The sequence below is a fragment of the Somniosus microcephalus genome, chromosome 13, assembly GCF_052327205.1.
Source record: "Somniosus microcephalus isolate GS21.2 chromosome 13, FLI_Smic_1.0, whole genome shotgun sequence".
NCBI lineage: Eukaryota > Metazoa > Chordata > Chondrichthyes > Squaliformes > Somniosidae > Somniosus > Somniosus microcephalus.
Genome location: NC_140999.1, coordinates 102,705,539 through 102,731,678, shown reverse-complemented (window position 1 = coordinate 102,731,678; position 26,140 = coordinate 102,705,539). Strand labels below are relative to the sequence as shown.

The 26,140-nt window shown below is 45.9% G+C and overlaps 1 protein-coding gene across 1 annotated transcript in view; it reads right to left on the bottom strand.

Moving 5' to 3' along the window:
- LOC147108506 (RNA-binding protein 38-like) overlaps positions 1–26,140 on the bottom strand; it is a 99,435-nt gene that overhangs the window by 67,475 nt on the left and 5,820 nt on the right. Inside the window, exons 2-3 of the mRNA XM_086005158.1 lie at positions 10,058–10,181; positions 9,093–9,147 (exon numbers count right to left, since the gene is read on the bottom strand). Of these exons, the coding sequence (XP_085861284.1) occupies positions 9,093–9,147; positions 10,058–10,181 (179 nt within the window). The remainder of the gene's footprint in view (positions 1–9,092; positions 9,148–10,057; positions 10,182–26,140) is intronic.

Genomic DNA, 26,140 nt, shown 5'->3' with positions numbered 1-26,140 from the left:
CTAGCTGCCTCCAAAATCTCCTCACTTTCATGAATGATCTTCTCCCCAACCTTCAACTCCTCAATTAACGATAATCTCTGTCACAGCGTCTCTTGCTCTAGAAAATATCTAGTGCATCTTTCGCCCTCCAATGCATCTCTAGCCTTTGCACGGAGAATGGCCCCCTTGCATTTTTCAGCTTGCAATAATTCCCACTCTTCCTTTAGCACCCAGAACTTAGTCTCAGCTCCCTTATCCCCTCCGTCAACTGCTTTACAGACATCCGTAAACCTTTTGTTTATATTCTCTTCTCGATGCCGGTTAGCTGCCGCCCTCTTTTTCCCATAACGTACCGAAAAAACTTTTACCTCATATTTGAAATTGTCCCACCAAACTCTTCTTTCTTTCAAGAACAAAAGTTCCTTCTGAGCATTCTTTATTATATTTATAATCCCTTCTTTATAAGCACTTTCCTTCAGGTATTGATTGTTTAAAATCCACACCCCTGAACCGATCTTAACTCTGCTGTTCCTAATTCTAAGAACCAAAGCCGAGTGATCACTAAAAAATACTTTTTTTTATAATAAATCTCCATCACCTCAGAACTTAACCCTTCCCGCATTAACACAAAATCTATTCGGCTCTGTTTTAAAACATCACCCACCCAACCTGCTCTGGAGAACTCCCTTTTTATGGGGTTCCGGTCCCTCCATAAGTCTCTCAAATTTAAATTTGCCATCATTTTTACAATCATCCCTCTGGAGTTATCATCCTTAAAGGTCATCTGGGCTGAAATGTCCATCCGAGATAAAAATACATTAAAATCCCCCACTATACAAGGATTTTCCACCTCTGCCGCTTCAGTGAATAACCCCTGAAAAAACTCGCAACGCTTGCAATGGTCGTTCGGTGCATAGATATTAAAGAGATCGCAATTAAATCCCTCCAATTTTACCCTTAGCCGTAAAAATCTCCCCTCAGTGTCCTTGTCCACCAAGGCAACATTCTCTTCTATGGACGGACTCACCAAAACAGCCACCCCTCTACGGTTATTGTTTGCACAACTTGCAAACACCTCTCCCTTCCAAAGCTTCTGAACTCTTTCTAGAATATCCTCATCCCAAAAGGTTTCTTGCAGACACAACAAGTCCGTGCCTTTAAAACCCTGCAACAACTGCTGCAATTTCTTCTCACCCCTCAGTCCGTTCACATTGATCGAGACCAATGTAATCATGGCTCCCAAGAAGGGAAGTATGCCTGATAATCTCCCCAACATTTAATCTCTGGCTCTTCCCTCCTCTCATGCTCCTTCTCAACTTTTCGGCCAGCTGTTGCTTTTTCCTGCAGCCTCCAGCTCTTTTTCCCCTCCTGTTTGACCCCTCCCTGCTGTTTCAGCCTCTTCCTTGCCTTAACTTTGGGCCCAGGAGCTGCCCTTTCTCCCTCCTTCTGCCCCTCACTAACCTTTCCCTTTCCACATGATGCCACCCCATCCCCGACTTCCATGTCTCTTTCCCCCTCTAATTCCTCACACTCAAGCTCTTCTGCAACCCCCTGTGCCTGCTCCCCATCAGATACATAATCCTGCTCCCCGTCAGATACTTCATCTCCCATAGAGAGTCTTCCTGCTATCGCAGTTTCTCCCACTGTGCCGCCCCCTTCGACCACGTCTCTACCTCTGACCCTTGCACCTTGTTCCCTCACTCCATGGGACAATGGCGCACCGAAATTGTTCCCTTCTGACGTCTCGATCTCGCCGATCCCATTCTGCTGTCCCTTTAAGGCTCCTGCCTCTTGCACCCTCTCCCCGCCCTGCCCCCTCCCGCTCACCAAAATATCCGACTCCCCGCCTTTCCCCGGAGCACTCACTTCCACCACACACCCCGCTCCTGCCTCCTCTCCCCCCGCAGACACCAGACTCCCCAGGGGGAGCCGAACTGCACTAAGGCTCGAGTCTGCACTCGACCCTTGCTGCCCGCTGCTGTCTTTGTTCCCCTCCATAGCACTCGCCGTGTTTTCCGCCATCTCCATCTCGATCTCCGCTCTGCCAACCTCTGCCTCTTCCTGTGCTCCTTTTTCCTTCATTTTACCGGCTGTGTCCTCCGACTGCACTGCACCTCCTGCTCCTATCTCATCACTCATTTCGCTCCCTTCTGCCACACACTCACAGCGGGCGGGGCCTTTACGACACACCCCACAGCTCTCCGCCTTGCAGCTCCGTGCGATATGTCCCGACTCACCGCAATTGTAACAATACAAATCAGGACAGTTTCTCACGAGATGGTCATGTCCCAGACAATAGTAACACACCTTTACTTGGTTATCGTGCAGCACACGAAAGTATTGTACTCCTTCCAGTGTCTCGAACTTCATACTGTAAGGCAAAGACCTCACCCCCTCTGGGAACCGCACCTTTACATACCGGGTTGCGTCTGCTACCCGTGTTCCCGGATAGTACCTCCTCTTTATTTCGGAACAGATTTTAATGTCCCACGACTGCAACTTTTTGCTCAGCACTTCGTCCTCGATGTACACAGGCAAGTTCAAAAATGAAACCACCACCTCCTCTGAATATAGCAGAGTCACCTCCAAAAATTTCTCCCCAACTTTCAGACTGAGCAGCAGTTTTTCCTGTCACCTCAAATCCCACATTTGGTTTTGGTCGGCAGGCAAAACAGCTTCCCTCACCACAGTCCTCATGAACCGCCTGGATTATATCCCAGGCTCGAATCTTCTTATCTTCACATTGCACCGCCACCGTATTTTCTTTACCAAACCTCCTGAGGTCCCGGCCCAAATCTTTGGGCCTTTTTTTTTCCCCTTCCCACCACAGTTTCTTCCCTAATAAAATTCCTCTCGGGAATATTGTCCTCTGAGGGGCCCAGCACTCCGGACCCCTCAGCAGCCATCTGGCTGTTTTTTGTGGGCCAAAAAAGCCCTAAGACCTGAAAACAACACCCCAAAACCCTCCAGCAACTTTTTACAAAACTTCCTCCAACACCCAGCTGCAATTAGGCAACCAGTCACACCTAGCTCACTCCTAGCCCCTCCCACCTAGAGTGCTACCCACTGAGCCACAGCTGACACTATAAGGGCAGATTACAAAATAGATAGGGGATAAGCTCAATTTAGGAGAATTGCTGTGAAACTGTGGAGAAGAAAGTTGTACTTTTGAAATCTGAATCCCAACAATGACATAACCCAGTGCCTAAATTCCAGCAGATATTAGAACTAACAAACTTGCAATTACAAACAAACCTTTCATGTCCTTTTGATGTCCAAAAGCACTTGAGTCAACAAATTACTTCTGAAGCGCAGGCACTCGTTGTTTTGGCAAACACAGCAGCCAATTTGTGCACAGCAAGCTCCCACAAACAGCAATGAGCTGAGCTTCATCCACAAGATGGCACCTCTGACAGTGCAGCACTCCCTCAGTACTGCAATAGAGCATGTTGGCTTATGTGCTCAAATCCCAGAGTGGGGCTCGAACCCATGGCCTTGAACCGACAGCCTTCTGACTCAAGAGGCGAGTGTGCTACCACTGAGCCAAGCTAAAACTTAAACTTGGATCCAAAGCATTTTGAATAAGAGCCAGTCGAAGGGGCTACGATTATTAGTGGTCCCACCCAGTGCTGTTGCTCTGTCAGACTGTGCAACAGGAAATTCAGTACCGGGTCACTGCAGATGCTTCGAGATCCTGCACATTTTATTTAAGGTACCATGTGTAAAATTGGGGCCTTGAACTCGAGACTGCCATACTTTAATTGAGAGTGTACAAAAGTGTCGTTTGATGAAAACAAATTGAACAAAAACACAACAGAAACACCCACCAATTATTGAAACGAGGTACTAAATCTGCCAAATCAAGATGTGTAATCCTTAGCCCAGCCCCAGACCTCCTTCAGCTCGTCTCCTAGCGACAAGGCAAGTTATTTATTTACAGCAGAGTGTACACAACAGGCTAATCTTCCTCAGAGTTAGAGTCCATGCCAAAGGGTTGGCACTGGCATTTCCACACCAGCCTGCAGGCCAAGGGTTCCACACAGCTCGTACCTGCCTCACTCATTAGTAGATTTTTAAAATACCTCCCAGCTTTTTAAAAAAAATAATTATTCGTTCTCAGGATGTGGGCAATTTTGGCAAGGCTGGTATTTATTGTCCATCCTAGTTGCCCTGAAGACTGAGAGCAGTTAAGAGGCAACCACGTTGGTGTGGGACTGGAGTCACATATACGCCGGACTGGGTAAGGATGGCAGGTCTCCTTTCCTAAGGGACATTAGTGAACCAGTTGGGATTAAACTACAATCTGGTCTGGTCACTTTTACTGAGACCAGCTTTTTGTGTATTATTATTTTTAAACTGAACTCAAATTTCCATATTGGGGTTCAAACTCATGTTCTCTGAATTATTAGTCCAGGCCTCTGGAATACTAGTCCAGTAACATAACCACGACACTACTGTACCCATGTAATCTTTTATACCATACAGGTCTTCACAGCACCATTCAACCAGGTACAGTGCTAGAAGTGATTGAAATTTCCAAAATCAATTGAAAATTCCCCAACACCAACAGCCAACCAGACATAGTAGTGCAGAAAATGTTAGCAGAGAGCTCCCTCCCCAACATGGACAGCCCTGCTCTCTGAAGATGCACATCCATCTAAGGAGAAGGGGTAAGTCATTTAGGACAGAGATGAGGAGGAATTTCTTCACCCAGAGAGTGGTGAACCTGTGGAATTCTCTACCACAGAAGGCAGTTGAGGCCAATTCATTAAATATATTCAAGAAAGAGTTGGATATATTTCTTAAGGCTAAAGGGATCAAGGGATATGGGGAGAAGGCAGGGACAGGATACTGAATTTGGATGATCAGCCATGATCTCATTGAATGGCCTGCTCCTATCTTCTATGTTTGTCTACCTCCCTCTCTGATCAGAAACATGAAGGCACCGTGATTGATACTGTAACACAGCTAGAATACGATTACTGACATCTCCAGGGCAGACTGAAATGTTTCTTGCAATTCATTCTCAGGATGTGGGCATCAGTGGCAAGGCCTGCGTTTATTGCTCATCTCTGAATGCCCTAAGGTGGTGGTGGTGGGCCTTCTAGTTGATCGCTATGGTAGGTAGTCTTTGGCTAGCCATAAGGTACTAGTTTTTCCTTTTTAAACTAGCCAATTGGTTTGCTGGCATGGTGTGCATCATCAACAGGATCCTAGCAGTCAAGTGGCCTAATGGTTATCCTACTGGACCAACAACCCCAAGGTCATGAGTTTAAATCCCACCAAGGCAAGTTGGGCAATTTGTGCACTGGCACCAAACTCTGTAACAAACAACTGGTTCACGATCCCCTTCAGGGGAAGAGAATTAGCTGCCCTGCCCGATCTACATGGGACCCCAGTCCCACACTGACTCAAGGCCTTGCCCACATCTCAAGAGCATTTTTTTTTTAAATCGATGCTGAAGATTCTCAGTGGATTATCATGCAGTGAAAATACAACAAGGAATAAGTTTATCCTAATGCGGAGAGAGTTTACAAATCTTGGGTAGACCAGTCAGATAAAAACACAGTGATTACCCATCCTCACGATCTCCATTCGGCGTGAGCTTTGGCCTAGTTGTAGCATTCCTACTTCGGAGTTGGAAGGTGCCGGGTTCGGACTCTGCTCCAGACAGGGTTAGAGTAGTTCTAAAGGCCAGACTCGAGAGAGATTTTGTATTTACAGAGCTGCCAAATTTCACATCCAGCAAAACAGGAATCAGCAGCAATACCCTGGGAATAAAACATGGACTGGCCTGGCACGGCACAGCACAACCTCATCTTCGGAACCAGTTCCATGAGAAGCTCCACTCACACTGGCAGGCAATGTAAATAATGGGAACCTCTAGCTCGCTCACAGTGAGACTTGAGGTCCTGTGCCTGAGGTTTGGATTTTGTTTGTTTAAGAAACTAGGTGACGGGCCGAAATCCATCGTGCGTGATATCACCAAGCTTGAAGGGAATAGGAAAGATGGTGAGAAGATCAAATAGGTGACACCAAACTCGTGTTTTAAAAGGCTGTAGATATCAGGGAGAAGGAAAGACTGCCTATATGATTAATACAATAACTAGAGCATTGTGGGCCATTTCAGTGTCAGTCTTGGCTCAATTGGCAGCACTCCCGCCCGAGTCTGAAGGTTATGGGTTCGAGTTTGAACCCATGACCTCCAGAGACTTGAGCCCATACCCTAGGCTGACATTCCAGTGCAGTACTGAAGGAATGCTGCACTGTCGGAGGTGTCGTCTTTCAATTGCCCCGTCTGCCCTCTCAGGTGGATGTAAAAGATCCCATGACACTACTGGAAGAGCAGGAGAGTTCTCTGGGTCCTGGCTAGAGATCCCTCTACCAACACCACCAAAAATAGATCAACTGATCATTTATCTCATTGTGCACAGCAAGGTCCCACAAATTGGCTACTGCATTTGCCTATATTACAAGAGTGAGTTGAATAATCACCTCGCTCAAGCCAATGAGGTGGACAGGTTCTTATAGTACAGTACATCTACGCAGTACCATTAGTGTTTCCCTGGCAACTCACTCCAAAGTCTGATGGTGAAGCACATTGATTTGCGGGAGGGGCATTTGCTGCACTCATCACTATTTTTTTTTTAAACTGCCCCTTCCCAATTTTCTACTCTCATTGAGGCACCACACGTCATTGGGTACTGGGCACCAACCCCTTGGTAACTAGCCCCAGGAACCATTTCTCATGTGTAGGCGGAGACAATGAGTCTACAGCAGGGTATTCGACCATCACAGCGGAACCCAAACCGGTCCTCATCCACATACACACATTCCAGCAAGGGTCAGTGGATGGTCATCAGAAGCAGGAATCCTGGATGTTCTTCCCACTTGTCCCACCACCTTCCACAGGCCAAGAAGCCCACGGAAGCCAGTTGCAGCTCTCAAACTGTGGCCCCAGCCGACATCAGCTAACTCAGCCCAGACCAGGAATCGAACCTGAGATCTTCCTGATCAGTCTAGCTCAGTACCTCATGGACCAGATCATTAATAGCCAGGACCTCCCTGGTCGGCTCTGCAATTTAACAGCTGGAGTGATTGGGAGCAACTCTGAATGGATTCTCAGCCTCTGAGAAACAACACAATATATACAGGAAAGGGAGATTGATTAGACAAATACACAAGAGACTCTCGAGTAAAGCTACACAGAATTCAGTCTGTACATTCCTTCTGGCCGAGGATCTAATGCAATGTGAAAGGTTCAGTTTAGTGTGAATTCATCCGAAGTACACTCAAAAACAAGGGATTATCCAGCTCCTTCGGGAATGGGAAGGCAGCGCTGTGTACTCAGTGCTAATAAAACTGAGCGACTATTTCCCATCAAATTTAAGGAGATGGGTGAGAAAAAAAAATAAGCAGACATATCTGTGAGTGGCATTGCTGAGACAAAGGATTTGATAGGGTAGAGAGAAACTATTTCCTCTGGTGGGAGAGTCCAGAACAAGGGGGCATAACCTTAACATTAGAGCGAGGCCGTTCAGGGGTGATGTCAGGAAGCACTACTTCACACAAAGGGTAGTGGAAATCGGGAACCTCCCCCCCCAAAAGCTGTGAGGCTGGGGGTCAATAGAAAATTTCAAAGCTGAGATTGAAAATGTTTATTAGGCAAGGGTATTAAGGGTTAAGGAACCAAGACTGGTAGATGGACGATAGCAAAATACTGCAGATGCTGGAAATCCAAAATAACAACAGAGAATGCTGGAAAAACTCAGGTCAGGCAACATCCATGGAGAGAAATTTGAGTTGACGTTTTGGGTTGAAACCCTTCTTCAAAACTGGAAAGAAAATAAAAAGATCGAAGGCAAAGCTGCGATCGAACAAAAGAAGAAAAGGAGACAATAAAAGGTATTAGAAGCCAGATGAGATGGTAATGGGCCCGTGGAGACAAAAGGCAGCTGAGATTAGGTGTGAAGTGCACTGGCAGGATAAGGACAGCTGCCAGGTGAGAGAGAGAAACAAAAGGAAAGGACAGGGGGGGCGGGGGAAAGGAGGACCCAAAACAAAGGGGTGGAAAAAATTTAAAGGAAAAAAGTAAGAGAGGCCGAGGTTATGATCTGAAATTATTGAACTCGATATTGAGTCCGGAAGGCTGCAAAGTGCCTAATCGGAAGATGATTTGCTGTTCCTCGAGTTTACGTTGAGCTTCCGTGGAACAATACAACAGGCCAAGGACGGTGAGGTCCGAGTGGGAATGGAGCGGTGAATTAAAATGACAGGCGACCGGAAGCTCGGGGTCACCCTTACGGACTGAACGGATGTGTTCTGCAAAGCGGTCACCCAATCTGCGTTTGGTCTCCCCAATGTAGAGGAGACCGCATCGTGAGCAGCGAATACAGTATACTAGATTGCAAGAAGTACAAGTGAATCGCCGTTTCACCTGGATGGAGTTAAGATACAGATCAGCCATGATCTAATTGAATGGCGGAATAGGCTCAATGGGCTGAATGGTCGAATCCTGTTCCTATGTTCCCAGGGCTGGAGTGTCTCAGTTTGTCTCCTGATCCAGATACAACCCAACCTCTATCCAGCAGGGCTGTGTTTCATTGGTTAGCTGTCGTAAAGGTGTCAGCCAGAGCCTCTAGTCTGAAGGTTCTGGGTTCAAGTCCCACTCCAGAGACTCGAGCACAAAAATCCAGGCTGACACTCGAGGGCAGGACAGCACTGAGGGAGTGCTGCACTGTTGGGGATGCCATCTTTTGGATGAGATGTTAAACCGAGGCCCTATCTGCCCGCTCATGTGGACAGACGGAGCCTCGGTTTAAGATCCCATGGCACTATTCGAAGAAGAGTTGGGGAGTTCTGCCCGGTGTCCTGGCCAATATATATCCCTCAACCAGCCTCACTAAAACAGATTACCTGGTCATTACCTCATTGCTGTTTGTGCACAAATTGGCTGCTGCATTTCCTACACTGCAACAGTGACTACACTTCAAAAGTACTTCATTGGCTGTAAAGCGCTTTAGGACATCCTGAGGTTGTGAAAGGCGTTATATAAATGCAAGACCTTCTTAGTACAGAGAGCCAATTTTAAAACAAATGTTTTTCTCCCTTACCCGAGCGGACGATGGATCAGAGCTGGGTGAATCTGCTGGACGCCCAAAGCAAACCCTGAAAACAAAAGAGATTGCATATAAATAAATCAGGTGCAAGGGAACAATGCAAAATTCCCAAGCCAGTCATTTATTTATAGGGGGGTTAAACCAAATGAAATGTGGGATAAAGCTCTTTCTACTCAGCCCCCAATCATTCTCAATCCCACAGTATCATTGCCCTACCCAGCACCTTCTCCCACACCAGCTCTCCTCGAGGTCTCTCTGTCGTCTTCGGTCAGAGATCTGCAGCCACAGGACATGGTATCAAGACTGCCCCAGGCACATCGCACATCCAACACTTACAGCCACCAGGCAGGGGAGGCCACCGGCCCCGCCAGCATTTGAACCGTAGAGGTGAAAGGTGAAGATGCTAACTGACTGCACCAGGGGAGGAACTTTCAACTTTGGCTGGAGTGTAAAACAGGTAGCAGATGTGAGTTCACCCGTTTTACACTCGCTCTGAAGGTAAACATTCTGGTGACGGGCTTCACACAAAACTCACATTATAGGGACACAGGTGCCTCCAGAATTCATTCAACCTGCGGTTGGCTCCAATAAAGAGTTACTCCCTGGGGCTGCGGGAGGGATCTGGATTCCTTTAACCAAGAGAACAAGAGAAAGCCCATCTATAGAGAGTCAGTCTTTGGCAGCCATTCAAGAAATGTCACGGTGGGTGGGGGTGGGGGGAGGGTGCAAAAAAAGAGATTCAGTTGGTCATCCTGACAATGAGTCTCGGGGTGTACAACACATCACATTGGGGATACAGCAAGGAATGAGTCTCGGGGAGTACAACACATCACACTGGGGGTACAGCAAGGAAAGAATCTCGGGGTGTAGAACACATCACACTGGGGGTACAGCAAGGTGAGTTCTTGCATACAAGGCCCCAGAAGGGCAGCTGCTCTGTACAAAGACTGGTTACTTACCGGTTTGGATGGCTCTTGGTTTTGCTCCCAGATAGGCTAGATTGACATTGGCTTTTCTGCCGTCAATGATGGGATTGGGATCTTTACATGCTCTGTCCGCTGAGACTCTGTCTGCCATGGTGACCTGCGGGAAATAAATAAATAAAACCCGTTAGTCATTAAACTGAATCCTGCGGTGGATCAGCTGGTAAAGGTGGGGTCTTGACCCCATGAACTTCTGACTTAAAAGGTGAGAGTGCTACCACTGAGCCAAACACTCAAATTATATGAATTTTCAAAAAGCATTTGATAAGGTTCCACATAAGAGACTTATGGCAAAGATAATGGAAAATGGAATGAAGGGGAATGTGGCCACATGACAAAAGGAGGTGGTTGAAGCACAGAAAGTGAAAGGTTGAGATATAAAGAATGATCTTGCCTTTCTATAGCGCCTTTCATGACCTCAGGATGTCCCAAGACGCTTTCCAGCCAATGAAGTACCTTTTGAAGTGTAGTCACTGTTGTAATGTAGGAAACGTGGCAGCCAATTTGCGCATAGCAAGATCCCACAAACTGCAATGTGATAATGAGCAGATACTCTGTTTTAGTGATGTTGATTGAGGGATAAATATTTGCCAGGCCACCGGGGAGAACTCCCCTGCTCTTCTTCAAAATAGTGCCGTGGGATCTTGTACATCCACCTGAGAGAGCAGACTGCACCTTGGTTTAACGTCTCATCGGAAAGACAGCACCTCCGATAGTGCAGCACTGCACTGGAGTGTCAGTCTGGGTTTTGTGCTCAAGTCTCTGGAGTGGGACTTGAGCCCACAACCTTCTGACTCAGAGGTAAGGGTGCTACCACTGAGCTGGGGAAGTTTCTCAGAATGGACCAGTATGGAGAGTGGTGTTCCATAGGGGTCGATGTTGAGGCCACTCCAATTACTCTATGCAGAAGTGATCTGGACTTGAGGAATTGAAGGAACAATATCAAGGTTTACTGATGACAGCAGATTGGAGTGTGGGACAAACTGTGAAAGACCAAAGGAGCCAATTGGCTAGCAGGATGGGCAGGCCTAACTTATTTGGACCAATAAGTGTGGCACTGGGCCTCCAGTGTCACCGGGACAGAAATTGGCACCACAAGGACCCCCTCAATCTGAGGGCACCACTAATAAAAATGATCTAACACCAGGTCCAACCAAACTAAAGGAAGCATAGCGTAGAACTACAAGGTCCAATTGTCGCAATCAATTATTCGGTTTATGTCCTGCAGTGCTCACCAGTCACAGAAGGTTTTAGGTAGTCGATGCCACTCAATTTCAAAAAAATGTATAGTAATACATTCTAGAAAAACAGGGAAAGAAATTGACTTTAAATGGAGTACAGGAGCAAAGGGCTGATGGTTAGAGGTTGATCAAGGAGGATAGAGGAGGGCAGCCATCGATCGAGGTCACTAGAGGTGGTATCGCAAATACACAGGGAGGTTAAAAAAAAATCTTTGCTTTTGTATCCAGATGCATAGAATACAAAAGAAGGTAATGTTGAACTTATACAGTACCTTAGGCCACAATTGGAGCATTAAGTACACTTTCGCCTGCCCATTATAAGAGGAATATAACAGCAATGGAAGATGTGATGAGCTGATTAACTGAGATGTTATCAGGGATGGGAGGCAACAGTTATGAAGAGGGATTTGAGAATTGTTTTCGTTGAGCAGAGATGGTGACCTTCGATATTGCGAAGGGTACGACAGGATAAATGGTGATGGATCATTTCTACTGGTTGGGCAGACTTTAACAAGGGCACAAACTTGAGATAATCACAAGAAAATCAAAGGGGGGTTAAAAAAGTATTTTACACAGAGTGCTTACAATGTGGTATTCTCTTCCTCAAACCACTGCTGAAATAGTGTCCATAAATTCTCGTGAAAGAGAAGTAAATAATTGGGCTTATACTCACTGGAGTTTAGAAGATTGAGAGGGGATCTCATCGAAACCTATAAAATTCTGTCAGGTCTGGACAGACTAGATGCAGGAAGGATGTTTATGATGGCCGGGGAGTCCAGAACCAGGGGACACAGTCTAAGGATAAGGGGTAAGCCATTTAGGACTGAAATGAGGAGGAATTTCTTCACCCAGAGAGTGGTGAACCTGTGGAATTCTCTGCCACAGAGGCCAGTTCATTAAATATATTCAAGAAAGAGTTGGATATATTTCTTAAGGCTAAAGGGATCAAGGGATATGGGGAGAAGGCAAGGACAGGGTACTGAATTTGGATGATCAGCCATGATCTCATTGAATGGCGGAGCAGGCTCGAAGGGCCGAATGGCCTACTCCTGCTCCTATCTTCTGTTTCTATGTTTCTATGCTTAAAAGAAAGGAATATTACAGGATACATGAAGAACAAGCAGGAAGAGTGAGATTAGATGAGGTGGCCTTGGAGAAGGAGCATGCAGTATCCAGCAGTACTCGAGGCCTTCCACGACTTGTGGGACCCACAGGGAATAGAGTGCCTAATGGGCACTGCCAATAACATCATGATTTAGTTGTTACGGTGTTGTTGGAATGGGACTTTGTTGCTTTATTTTAAGCATCTCTCAGTTTGATTGGACCTCGTGTTAGTGTATTGTTTTAATGGCACCGACTTCAGTCAGGTGACGTGCAGATCCACCCCTGTTGGTCCAATTAAAATAGGCCTGCAGAATCTCTAAATGACCATGTCACAAGCCTATCTGCCACCACTCGATCCAACTGTTGCACTTGTTTAGGTTCACTAACGGCCCACACAGGCCAGTAATTGTGCTGTGGAGAGTGCTGCATGGTCTACAGGGTTACAACAGGCCCCTCTGTTCAGACCAGGTAAAGGCCTGAAGAGCAGAAGAGCTAACACCCCAAGTGCAGCCAGTCCAGTCAGTACAACACCCGTTAACTGCAGCAAAAAGGAAGCAGGAGGAAGCCTCAGTTGCCTCCCATTCACCACTACAAGTTGTGCAATCTCCTCTTTTTGAAGGGTTGTATTGTAGGAAACACGGCAGCCAATTTGCACACAGCAAGGCCTCACAGACAGCAATGAAATGTTTTTGAATTATTTTTTCATTTAACTTCTTCCAATAAAAGGCTCTGCACTGGCAAATGTATCTGAAAGTAAGGTCTGGGAGTTGTGCGTGTCTGTTTGACTTTCAAAACGGTGAGATCTGAAAGAAGTTGCTGTTTGTGGGAGCTTGCTGTGCACAATTTTGGCTGCTGCGTTTCCTAATTACAACAATGAATACAATTCAAAAAGTACTTCATTGGCTGTAAAGCACTTTGGGGCATTCAGAGGTCATGAAAGGTGCTATATAAATGCCAGTTCTTTCTAAAACACTGTCCCTTTCAGAAGGTGGACCCCATTGTCTGGCTGGAGTATTTAATATCTGCAGGAGGCAACTGGTACCCTAGAAGGCAATGTGTCAAAGGTGGTCTGAGAGAGTTTTCAACCTGTAAGTGGAGCAATCAGCCTTCGATGCTGAATAAACCAATTTGGGCCCTGTTCTAATCTTTAGCCCCTGGAGCTTTCCTCTGATAAACTGTAGCGAGTCTTCGATACTAAATTTTAAAAAGATTACAAAAGAGAAGTGAAACTCGGAATCACTGACTACTGCTGGTACAGAGCCCATAAGAACAAAATAAAACCCCAAACCAACAACATCCCTTTGTGTGTGCGGGCAAGACTTTTTTTGTGCGATTTTATGATTGAACAGTCAGGTGAGATGACCAGAATGAGGCTGTTACCGAGCCCTGCAGGAGGAAGCTGAATAAATAGGTGTAGTTAGCCACGAAACACCCAGGGCCACTGATTGGATCTCCACTTGATGTTAATCCAGCTCCCTGCACTATTCAATTCAATTCAATTCAAATCGCTTTATTGGCATGATAAGGTACATCTTATGTTGCCAAAGCATCGAAATACATTTATGGTTCACATAAACGCAGATCTATTCATACATTGTATAAACAGATATATCCCTGAGTGTATAAATATACATTCGTATAATTTGTATATATTCTTTTCTTAGGTTTACTGGTTGTCCCTCTGTTTATGGCAAGCTGTAACATAGTCTGCCGCTAAGGTTACACAGTTTCTCTGTTCTCCTAGTAGGTATGGGAGTTTTTGGTCGTCATTCAAATTTCTGAATTCAGGGCATATTTGTGTGAATTTTTGGTAGAAATTCTCCCTGATGCCCTGATATTTTCCACACGCTGTGAGGAAGTGCATCTCTGTCTCCACCACTCCCTGACTGCAGTGAGAGCATATCCTGCCCTCTCTTGGCAGCCGGGTCTGTCTGTGTCTGCCTTTTTCGATGGCCAGGCTATGTTCACTAAGTCTGTACCTTGTCAAAGTTTTTCTCAGTTTGCTATCCTTTACCATGGTCAGGTATTCAGCCATGTTGTATTGTCTGTTTAGGGCCAAGTAGCAATTGAGTTTGTTTTGGGTTTTTGTTGTTTCTGCCCAATATGACAGGTATTTTTCCTTTTGCTTAGTGACAATTGTGTTGGGTCGAATTCTCTGTGCTACGATGTCACTGTCCTGGGGCTGGTTATTGTTAGTAGTGTTAATGGTTGCTTCACTGAGTCCCAGGACTAGTTGACTGAGGGTCAGTAACTACCCACCCCCTGCCAGTGCTGCTGACTTTCTCTCTCTGTTAATCCAGCTCCCTGCACTAACTGGGCTCAGTAACTACCCACCCCCTGCCAGTGCTGCTGACTTTCCCTCTCTGTTAATCCAGCTCCCTGCACTAACTGGGCTCAGTAACTACCCACCCCCTGCCAGTGCTGCTGACTTTCCCTCTCTGTTAATCCAGCTCCCTGCCATTGCTGGGCTCAGTCAGCTCCTCCCAGTCTGTTCCCTGGAGACATTACTTGAAAGGAAATTGCTGGGGACATTCTCAGTCACCATCTGTATTTATTTATGTATTCGATTTTGAAGTTACTAATGGATATGTTTGCTCAACGTGATTGGAGATAGCAGAGGTACAATGATTATCTGATTCAATCTCAGTTTTACTACACTCAAACAGCACATTTGAAAAAAAACTGCTCAGCAAAACTTCAAACAAAGAGGCACTTTCTCCTCTTTAACCAACTCTCCCTTCCCCACCCCACCCCCATTACCTTAAAGACTATTATTACAGGGGGAGAAGGGATACTTGGTTCAAAATGCTTTGTCCATCTTCCCCCACACTTCCACCCCTCTGAAGGCAGGGGAATGTCTGCACCAGTGCTGACCACCCTTCAGCGGTCATTCGTCACATGCAAGCTGAGACAGTCGGCAGACTATTCCACTGTAGGGGCATCACAGCCCAGACAGGCCAGTCCTCACACGACATCCACAGATGAGCACTGTCCAACAAGTCGTCACTGGACAACCATTAGATGCAGGACGGACTCTTTGGTGCCGACCCCCCCCCCCCACTCCTCCCCAACCTGCAGGTGCTGAGGCTAATTACAACACTCCTACTGCTGCTCTGACAGGGCTCAGTGCACTCAACACAGGCCAGGTATTTCTATTCTCGGATTTACCACTTTCCTTACCCACAGAGTGTAATGATCAATAACATGTCATTCTATAGTGGACACTAGGTGGAGCCATAGAGCTGTGTAGAGCTGTATGTAGATAAGACTACACTACCCAGCTGTATGTATATTAAGACTACATTACCCATGAGGCACTAGGCTACCCACAAGGCAGCAGTCAAGATGGATGCCTCTACAGATACTGTACCTAGTCCACATGTGCTCAATAAAAATGTCTAGCAAAAGCTAGCTGTGTTCATAATAAGAATGTCTATTTATTAATGAACATAAGATGGTACCAGGATGGTGAAGATCTGCTGAAAATTGTGAAAAGCGACATGGAGAATTTGAAGCCACCAGAGCATTTGAAACTCACAGGAAATATCGACTACAATTGGCAGACTCTTAAACAACAATTCGAACTCTACATTGCAGCCATCGGATTCGGTATGAAGCCAGACGCAAGGAAGATAGCGTTGCTGCTTACGGTTGCAGGCCCACAGGCGATAGAGGTATTTAATACATTTGTATTTAATCCAGAGGAGAACAGAGAAAAATTTGAAGATATGCTAAAAAAATTTGATGCACATTCCTCTCCCAAAAAGAATGAGACCTATGAAAGATACATGTTCTGTTCAAGGACACAGCAGCAAAATGAGACTTTTGATAGCTTTATAACTGATCTGAAACTGAAAGCACGGACATGTAATTTCTCTGAGTTGAAATCATCCATGATTCGTGACCAGATTGTGTTTGGTATTCATGATAAAAAAGTCAGGGAACGTCTGTTAAGAGAAACCAAACTAAATTTGGAAAATGCAGTGAAAATATGCCAAGCCAGCGAGCTAGCTCGAAAGCACGCGAAGACTTTCAGTGAAATAAATAATGATGCGATTATAATGAGTGATAATGCTGCTGTCGGTGCTGTGTCCTACAAGGGGAAGAAACGTGGGCAGAACAGAAATGAAAAGCAATTGGAGGATGAAATTTTTAATTGTAAACGCTGTGGTTACAAACACCAGTTAAGACAATGCCCAGCGTTTGGAAAAATGTGCACAAAGTGTAATGGAAACAATCACTTTGCCAAACAATGCTTTTCAAAAGTACAAACTAAGAAAGGGCAACGAGTTAATGTAATTGAGGACACTGATTTAAGTGAGACATTTTTTGTAGGAATGGTGTCATGTGACAATATCAAAAAGGATACAGAAAATGTGCAGCCCTCAGAAATGGACAATGCTGAACATAAAGTTAATGCAGTAAAAGTGGACAAATGGATGATCCCACTGCAGGTAAATGGAGCATTAGCTACCTTGAAACTAGACACTGGGGCAAAAGCAAACTTAATCAGTATGAGTGACATTAACAATATGAAAGAAAAGCCCAAAATACAGAAAAAGTCAGTACTACTGAAGGACTATAATGGACAGAACATAGATAGCTTAGGTGTATGAAGGCTTAAAGTGACAGTCAAAGACAAAGTGCATCATCTCATGTTTTCTGTTGTGGCTGAAAGACTTGATTCACTACTGGGTGACAAAGCTTGTGAGGACTTAGAACTGGTCAAGAGAGTCTACCGTATAAACTGTGCCATAAGCAGACCAGATGACTCGGTGGATTCTGTAGTGAATAATTTCCAGGATGTGTTCAAAGGATTTGGAGTTCTACCATTCACTTACAAGATCCAGCTAAAGGAGGATGCTCAGCCAGTGGTACATGCTCCACGAAGAGTTCCAGCACCCCTGCATGACCGGCTCAAGAATGAACTGGACAGAATGACCACACTAGGAGTCATCAGGAAAGTCGAAGAGCCAACAGACTGGGTTAACTCCGTGGTATGTGTAAAGAAAAAGAACAATGATCTAAGAATATGCATGGATCCAAAGGACTTAAATGCAAACATAAAACGTGAACACTACCAGATTCCCAAGCGAGAAGAAATCACCAGTGAAATGTCAGGTGCCAGATACTTTACAAAGCTCGATGCCTCACAAGGATTTTGGCAACTAAAACTGGATGAAGAGAGCACCAAATACTGTACCTTCAACACACCATTTGGCAGGTATTGTTTCCTCAGAATGCCTTTCGGGATAACATCTGCATCTGAAATCTTTCATAGAGCGATGGAACACATAATTGAAGGTCTGGAAGGAGTTCGGGTCTATGTTGATGACATCATCATCTGGGGCTCCACACTGAAAGAACACAATGAGAGACTGACTAAAGTGCTACAGAGCATACGCCGGAATGGACTGAAGCTCAACAAAGCCAAGTGTCAGTTTGGCGTCCAGGAAGTCACTTTCCTAGGAGATAATCTATCTGGTAAAGGAATAGAGCCAGATATGGAAAAAGTAAACGCCATACTTAAAATGCCCCGACCCATTGACAAAAAAGGAGTGCTACGCATCATGGGGATGATCAACTTCATTGGAAAGTTCATTCCTAACTTGTCAGCCAAGACAGCCTGTCTGCGAGACCTGCTACATAAAACAAATGAGTTTGCATGGACAGAAAGACATGAACAAGAGTGCATAAACCTCAAAACAGTGCTGACAACCACACCTGTACTCACCTTCTTTGACCCAACAAAAAGAATCAAAGTGTCAACGGATGAATCAAAAGATGGCCTAGGTGCGGTCTTGCTACAAGCAGAGGGTGAAGATTGGAAGCCTGTTGCCTATGCCTCCAGGTCTATGACTGATACTGAGTGTCGATACGCCCAGATTGAAAAGGAATGTCTAGGCTTGGTAGTTGGACTAGAAAAGTTTCATGGCTACATATATGGACTTCCCACCTTCACAGTTGAGACAGACCACAGCCCTCTGGTTGCCATCATAAAAAAAAACCTGAATGAGATGTCTCCAAGGATTCAACGACTCATGATGAAGCTGCAAAGATATGACTTTGAACTGATCTACACACCAGGCAAATACATAGTGTTAGCAGATGCACTATCCCGAGCACCCACAATGAGTCATGTAAGCTCTACTGAAGAAGACGTGGATGTTCATGTGAGTATGGTCACTGCTGCGCTGCCCGTGTCAGACACAAAATCAAAGCAAATAGCAGAAGAAACAGTAAAAGATACAGTATTACAAACAGTAATAGAGAACATTCATCATGGTTGGCCAAAAGGTTCCTGTCCAAAATATTTTCACATAAGATCAGAATTGAGTGTCGCAAGTGGACTATTACTAAAACAGAACAGAATAGTCATTCCACAGGCTCTACGTCAAGACATGCTCAAAAGGATTCATGAGGGACACCTCGGAATTGAAAAATGCAAAAGGAGAGCAAGAGACACTGTTTATTGGCCTGGCATAAATAAGGATATTGAGAACATGATAGGCAAATGTGAGACGTGTCAGAAACACCAAAACAAACAAGCAAAGGAACCAATTATAGTAGCTGACATATCAACAGCACCATGGCAAAAGGTTGGTATGGACCTCTTTCATTTAAAATGGTAAAGACTATCTAATAGTGATTGACTACTATTCTAACTATCCTGAGATGGCGCTGCTCTCCAGCACCACAGCAAGCAGTGTCATAATGCATGTGAAATCCATCTTCGCCAGACATGGAATTCCCAGGATTGCCGTTAGTGACAATGGTCCGTGCTTCAACTGTAAGGAGTGGCAACAGTTTGCAGCACATTATGACTTTCAGCACATCACATCCAGTCCTTTGTATGCTCAGTCAAATGGTAAGGCAGAGAAGGGTGTTCAAGTTCTCAAGCAGCTACTGAAGAAAGCGACAGAAAGCAAGTCTGATCCTTATCTCGCCCTGCTGAGCTACCGAGCCTCACCTTTAGACTGTGGTTCTTCACCTGCTGAACTACTAATGGGTCGCAAGTTGCGCACCACGCTACCCTGCTGTGCAAAAGAACAGCAAAGTGAGGAACTGAGACAGAGACTTCAACTGTTAAAGCTGAAACAGAAATCATACTATGACAAGTCATCCAAAACTCTAAAACCATTGACAAGGGATGATGTTGTCAGGATTGAGGATCCAGATGCATGGAACAGGAAAGCTACAGTTCTTGAGGAAGTAGGACCAAGGTCATACACTGTTAGAACTGAGGAAGGACAGATTCTCAGGAGGAACCGCCGTTCCCTCCTAAAAACACAAGAGACTATTCAAGACCAGATTGATGACAATGCCGCAACTGCATCTTGTCATTCACCGCCAGAACAATCTCATGAAGACACATCAGACTTACCCGTGTTGAGAAGATCCACACATGAAGTAAAAAAGCCTGATAGACTTAATCTTTTGAGTACAATGTAAAGCTTTGAAAATGTGTTGACTGTTTTGAAAAGTTTATGTTTATAGAGCACTAACAAATGTGTTACGGATATTATCTTGATTGTTTTCTTGAAAGTTGATTGATATTGATTTTGTTAAACCTCAAAGAAAGGGGGATGTAATGATCAATAACATGTCATTCTATAGTGGACACTAGGTGGAGCCGTAGAGCTGTATGTAGCTGTATGTATATAAGACTACACTACCCAGCTGTATGTATATTAAGACTACATTACCCATGAGGCACTAGGCTACCCACAAGGCAGCAGTCAAGATGGATGCCTCTACAGATCCTGTACCTAGTCCACATGTGCTCAATAAAAGTGTCTAGCAAAAGCTAGCTGTGTTCACAATAAGAATGTCTATTTATTAATGGACATAAGACAGAGTAACGGGGAAAGCTTGAAATTGTTCTCTGATCGGTTGTGGATACCCAATAGATTCTGGGTCAGGTGGTCAACAATCATTGCCATGTTCAGAGAGCAGTGCTATTGAATTAAGAGAGATCGGATTCCTTTGTTCTTAGTCCAGGAGAAGGGCATCAGAAGGTGAGGGAGTGCAAAATACCAGTCTGGCCACTACATTTCAAGTCCTGGTTCAACTCTTGGCACTGTACCGACACTGGCTCTGATCTTCACCTGGTGACTGTGGGGAAATGAGACACACAAGCAGATCACTGGCCATCGATGGGGAGACTGAGGCCACAGTGCTTGTGGTGACATGGCTCACTGCAGGGGCAACACTTAGTCAACACTGTCACCCTCTCCTCCCCCACTGCATGGGTCACAGTCACAGGCCGCCTCACTCTAATCAACCTGCCATTACAGGACACCCTCCCTCACAGAGGTTAGCTGCTCCTCCCCCTGCCCCAGCTCAATCAGGTGCCCACAGCCCTCTCCCACCAGAGAGCAGGCGCGAAATAAAGTGAATTACAGACGCTCTCACCACATGCTCGCAGCAGCTGGCTGCGTACCACAGGACAGAGATTTACTGGCAAAAAATGTCAACCTACACATTACATGGAGCAAAATTTAAAAAATAATTATACGGTTTAAGCCGGATGGGCTGGGGGGAGAGCAAAATTAAACCATGTCAGCTCAGACTTAGGAAGTGGGACAATGTTGATTTGGTTACAATTCACAAGTTAGGTTAGCCAGACAGGTTAGTGTGCAGACAACAGCAAAATAGTGCGGTGCTGGAAACCTGAAACAACAGACAATACTGCAAACACTCCGCTCAGGCAGCATCGCCGATAGAGAAACAAAGGTAACGTTTCAGGCCGAGGACACTTCGTCAGAACTGGGTTAGTGTGCACGCCTCCCTGCTCCCACTCTCTATCCCCAAACACACTCTCTCTCTCTCTCTTCCCCCACACTCTCTCTCTCTCTCTCTCTTCCCCCACACTCTCTCTCTCTTCCCCCACACACTCTCTCTCTCTCTCTTCCCCCACACTCTCTCTCTTCCCCCACACTCTCTCTCTCTTCCCCCACTCTCTCTGTCTCTCTTCCCCCACACTCTCTCTCTCTCTTCCCCCACACTCTCTCTCTTCCCCCACACTCTCTCTCTCTTCCCCCACACGCTCTCTCTCTCTCTTCCCCCACTCTCTCTCTCTTCCCCCACTCTCTCTCTTCCCCCACTCTCTCTCTCTCTGCCCCCACTCTCTCTCTGCCCCCACTCTCTCTCTCTGCCCCCACTCTCTCTCTTCCCCCACTCTCTCTCTGCCCCCACTCTCTCTCTCTCTTCCCCCACTCTCTCTCTCTCTTCCCCCACTCTCTCTCTCTTCCTCCACTCTCTCTCTCTCTTCCTCCACTCTCTCTCTTCCTCCACTCTCTCTCTCTCTTCCCCCACTCTCTCACTCTCTTCCCCCACACGCTCTCTCTCTCTTCCCCCACTCTCTCTCTCTTCCCCCACTCTCTCTCTCTCTTCCCCCACTCTCTCTCTCTCTGCCCCCACTCTCTCTCTCTCTGCCCACTCTCTCTCTCTTCCCCCACTCTCTCTCTCTTCCCCCACTCTCTCTTCCCCCACTCTCTCTTCCCCCACTCTCTCTCTCTCTCTGCCCCCACTCTCTCTCTCTCTTCCCCCACTCTCTCTCTCTTCCTCCACTCTCTCTCTCTTCCTCCACTCTCTCTTCCCCCACTCTCTCTCTCTCTTCCTCCACTCTCTCTCTTCCCCCACTCTCTCTCTCTTCCCCCACTCTCTCTCTCTCTTCCCCCACTCTCTCTCTCTTCCCCCACTCTCTCTCTCTTCCCCCACTCTCTCTCTCTTCCCCCACTCTCTCTCCTCCCCCACTCTCTCTCCTCCCCCACTCTCTCTCTCTCTTCCCCCACTCTCTCTCTCTCTCTTCCCCCACTCTCTCTCTCTCTTCCCCCACTCTCTCTCTCTTTTCCCCCACTCTCTCTCTCTCTCTTCCCCCACTCAATTCAATTCAATTCAATTCAAATCGCTTTATTGGCATGATAAGGTACATCTTATGTTGCCAAAGCATCGAAAAACATTTATGGTTGAACACATAAACGCAGATCTATCCATACAGTGTATAAACAGATATATCCCTGAGTGTATAAATATACATTCGTATAAATTGTATATACTCTTTTCTTAGATTTAATGGTTGTCCCTCTGTTTATGGCAAGCTGTAACATAGTGTGCCGCTAAGGTTACACAATTTCTCTGTTCCCCTCGTAGGTATGGGAGTTTTTGGTCGTCATTCAAATTTCTGAATTCAGGGCATATTTTTGTGAATTTTGGGTAGAAATTCTCCCTGATGCCCTGATATTTTCCACAAGCTGTGAGGAAGTGCATCTCGGTCTCCACCACTCCCTGACTGCAGTGAGAGCATATCCTGTCCTCTCTTGGCAGCCGGGTCTGTCTGTGTCTGCCTTTTTCGATGGCCAGGCTATGTTCACTAAGTCTGTACATTGTCAAGGTTTTTCTCAGTTTGCTATCCTTTACCATGGTCAGGTATTCAGCCATGTTGTATTGTCTATTTAGGGCCAAGTAGCAATTGAGTTTGTTTTTGGTTTTTGTTGTTTCTGCCCAATATGATAGATATTTTTCCTTTTGCTTAGTGACAATTGTGTTGGGTCGAATTCTCTGTGCTACGATGTCACTGTCCTGGGGCTGGTTATTGTCAGTAGTGTCAGTAGTTACTTCACTGAGTCACTCACTCTCTCTCTCTCTTTTCCCCCAATCTCTATCTCTCTTCCCCCACACTCTCTCTCTCCCCCCACTCTCTCTCTCTCTGTTTATGGCAAGCTGTAACATAGTGTGCCACTCTCTCTCTCTCTCTTCCCCCACTCTCTCTCTCTTCCCCCACTCTCTCTCTCTCTCTTCCCCCACTCTCTCTCTCTCTCTCTTCCCCCACTCTCTCTCTCTCTTCCCCCACTCTCTCTCTCTTCCCCCACTCTCTCTCTCTCTCTTCCCCCACTCTCTCTCTCTCTTCCCCCTCTCTCTCTCTTCCCCCACTCTCTCTCTCTCTCTCTTCCCCCACTCTCTCTCTCTCTTCCCCCACTCTCTCTCTCTCTTCCCCCACTCTCTCTCTCTCTTCCCCCACTCTCTCTCTCTTCCCCCACTCTCTCTCTCTCTCTTCCCCCACTCTCTCTCTCTCTTCCCCCACTCTCTCTCTCTCTCATCCCCCACTCTCTCTCTCTCTCTTCCCCCACTCTCTCTTCCCCCACTCTCTCCCCCCACTCTCTCTCTCTTCCCCCACTCTCTCTCTTCCCCCACTCTCTCTCTCTCTTCCCCCACTCTCTCTTCCCCCACTCTCTCTCTCTCTCTTCCCCCTCGCTCTCTCTCTCTCTTCCCCCTCTCTCTCTCTTCCCCCACTCTCTCTCTCTCTCTTCCCCCACTCTCTCTCTCTCCCAACTCTCTCTCTCTCTCCCCCAGTCTCTCTCTCTCTTCCCCCACTCTCTCTCTCATCCCCCACTCTCTCTCTCTCTCTTCCTCTCTCTCTTCCCCCACTCTCTCGCTCACTTCCCCCACTCTCTCGCTCTCTTCCCCCACTCTCTCGCTCTCTTCCCCCACTCTCTCGCTCTCTCTTCCCCACTCTCTCTCTCTCTCTTCCCCCACTCTCTCTCTCTCTTCCCCCACTCTCTCTCTCTCTCTTCCCCCACTCTCTCTCTCTCTTCCCCCACTCTCTCTCTCTCTTCCCCCACTCTCTCTCTCTCTCTTCCCCCACTCTCTCTCAATTCAATTCAATTCAATTCAAATGCTTTATTGGCATGAAAGTTTACAGGGAACCATATTGCCAAAGCTTACCTAACAAAAAGTACAGTTTTCCAACATTCTGTAGGTGTCAAACAATTCTGACCATCGTTGGGTACATACAATAATACTTTAAACAATATTAATTTAAACAGTCTTTGTACATCAGTGGGTACATTCAGTATTAATTTTAAACAGTCCTCAGGTTGTGACATGTTGTTACATATTTGGCACCAAGGTATGGTCTGTCTCCTTCTCCCAGGACTAATCTTAATTTTGACAGGTCATCCAATTCCTTGAAATCTGGGGTTGTTTGGCTGAGCTTGTCAAATAATATGTTTCTTGATGTGTTGAATTTTTCGCATTTTAGGAGGAAATGCATCTCTGTCTCAACCTCGCCGGCCAGACATTGATCACATATTCTATTCTCTCTAGGCTGCCAGGATTTCTTGTATCTTCCTTTTTCAATTGCCAGTTGGTGGTCGCTTAGTCTGTACCTGGTGAGGGTCTGTCTCTGTTTTGTGTCTCTGATGGTCGAGAGATAGTCTGCCAGTTTATATTCTCTTTTTAGGGCCCGGTAACATTCTAATCTGCTTTGGCTTTTGGTTATTTTGTTCCAATGTTCCAGGTAGGTTCCTTTGCTTTGTTTAATGATTTGGTTCACTCGGATTGGTGTTTGGACGGCAGTGTTGGTCTGGGACTGGTCAGGGTCCGGCTGAGTAGGACTACTTAGTTTCAGTAGCAGCTGACTCAGGGGACTCTTTTCTGGGTTTAGTTCTTGGGTCTGGAAGGCTTTAAAATGAAGGGTGTCTGGGGAGCTAGATTTGAGGTGATTTAGGAAGTTTAGTGCTCGTTTTTGGATGTTTATTATCAGTGGGTATCTGCCTAGTTCGGCTCTGCATGCATTTGTTGGTGTTTTCCTTTGGGTGCGAAGGATGCTTCAGCAAAATTCTGCATGTAGGGCTTCTATTGTGTGTTTTTCCCATTTAGTGTAGCTATGGTGATTGAGCGGGCCCCATACTTCACTACCGTACAGCGCAATCGGCAGGATTACGCTGTCAAATATTTTTAGCCAGATTTTGATTGGGATTTGGATGTTGTAGAATTTTCTTTTTATTGCATATAGGGCTCTTCGGGCTTTTTCTTTTAATGCATTCACTGCTATGCTGAAGCTCCCTGATGCTGTAATGGTTAGACCAAGGTAAGTGTAGCTCATAGTGTGTCCTATGATGGTATCACTGAGAGTAAACTGGTATTTGTTTTCCTGACACTTGGGCCTTTTTTGAAAAATCATGATGTTGGTTTTCTTTAGATTTACTGTTAGGGCCCAATTTTGGCAGTATTTGTCGAGTAGGTCTAGTTGTTGCTGTAATCCCTGTTCTGTGGGAGGCAGCAGAACCAGGTCGTCCGCATAGAACAGGGATTTCACTTCTCCATCCAGGAGACATAGACCCGGTGACTCGCTTTGCTCCAGCATGTCTGCTAGTTCATTTATGTATATGTTGAACAGGGTCGGGCTCAAATTGCAGCCCTGCCGGACGCCTCTTCTCTGGGTGAAGAAACAGGTGCGTTTGTCTCCAATTTTGACACCGCATTTATTTTTCAGATACATCGATTTAATAAGGTCATAGACTTTGCCCCCTATTCCACACTGAAGAAGTTTGTAATAGAGCCCTTCGTGCCAGATAGAGTCAAAGGCTTTCTTGAAGTCAATGAAACAAGCGAATATTTTCCCATTTTATGTTTGGTGTACATGCTTTTCAATGAGAGTGTGAAGGGTATAGATATGGTCGGTGGTGCGGTGTTTTGGAAGAAAGCCTATTTGATTTTTTCTAAGGATCTTATGTTTGTTAAGAAAATCCAGTAATCTACTATTTAGAATACTGCAGAATAACTTCCCTAGACAACTGTTGACACAGATGCCGCGGTAGTTATTTGGGTCTGATTTGTTTCCACTTTTGTATGTGGGAGAGATGAGTCCTTGGCACCAGATATCGGGAAAACAGCCTGAACGTAATATGATGTTGAATAACTTGAGTAC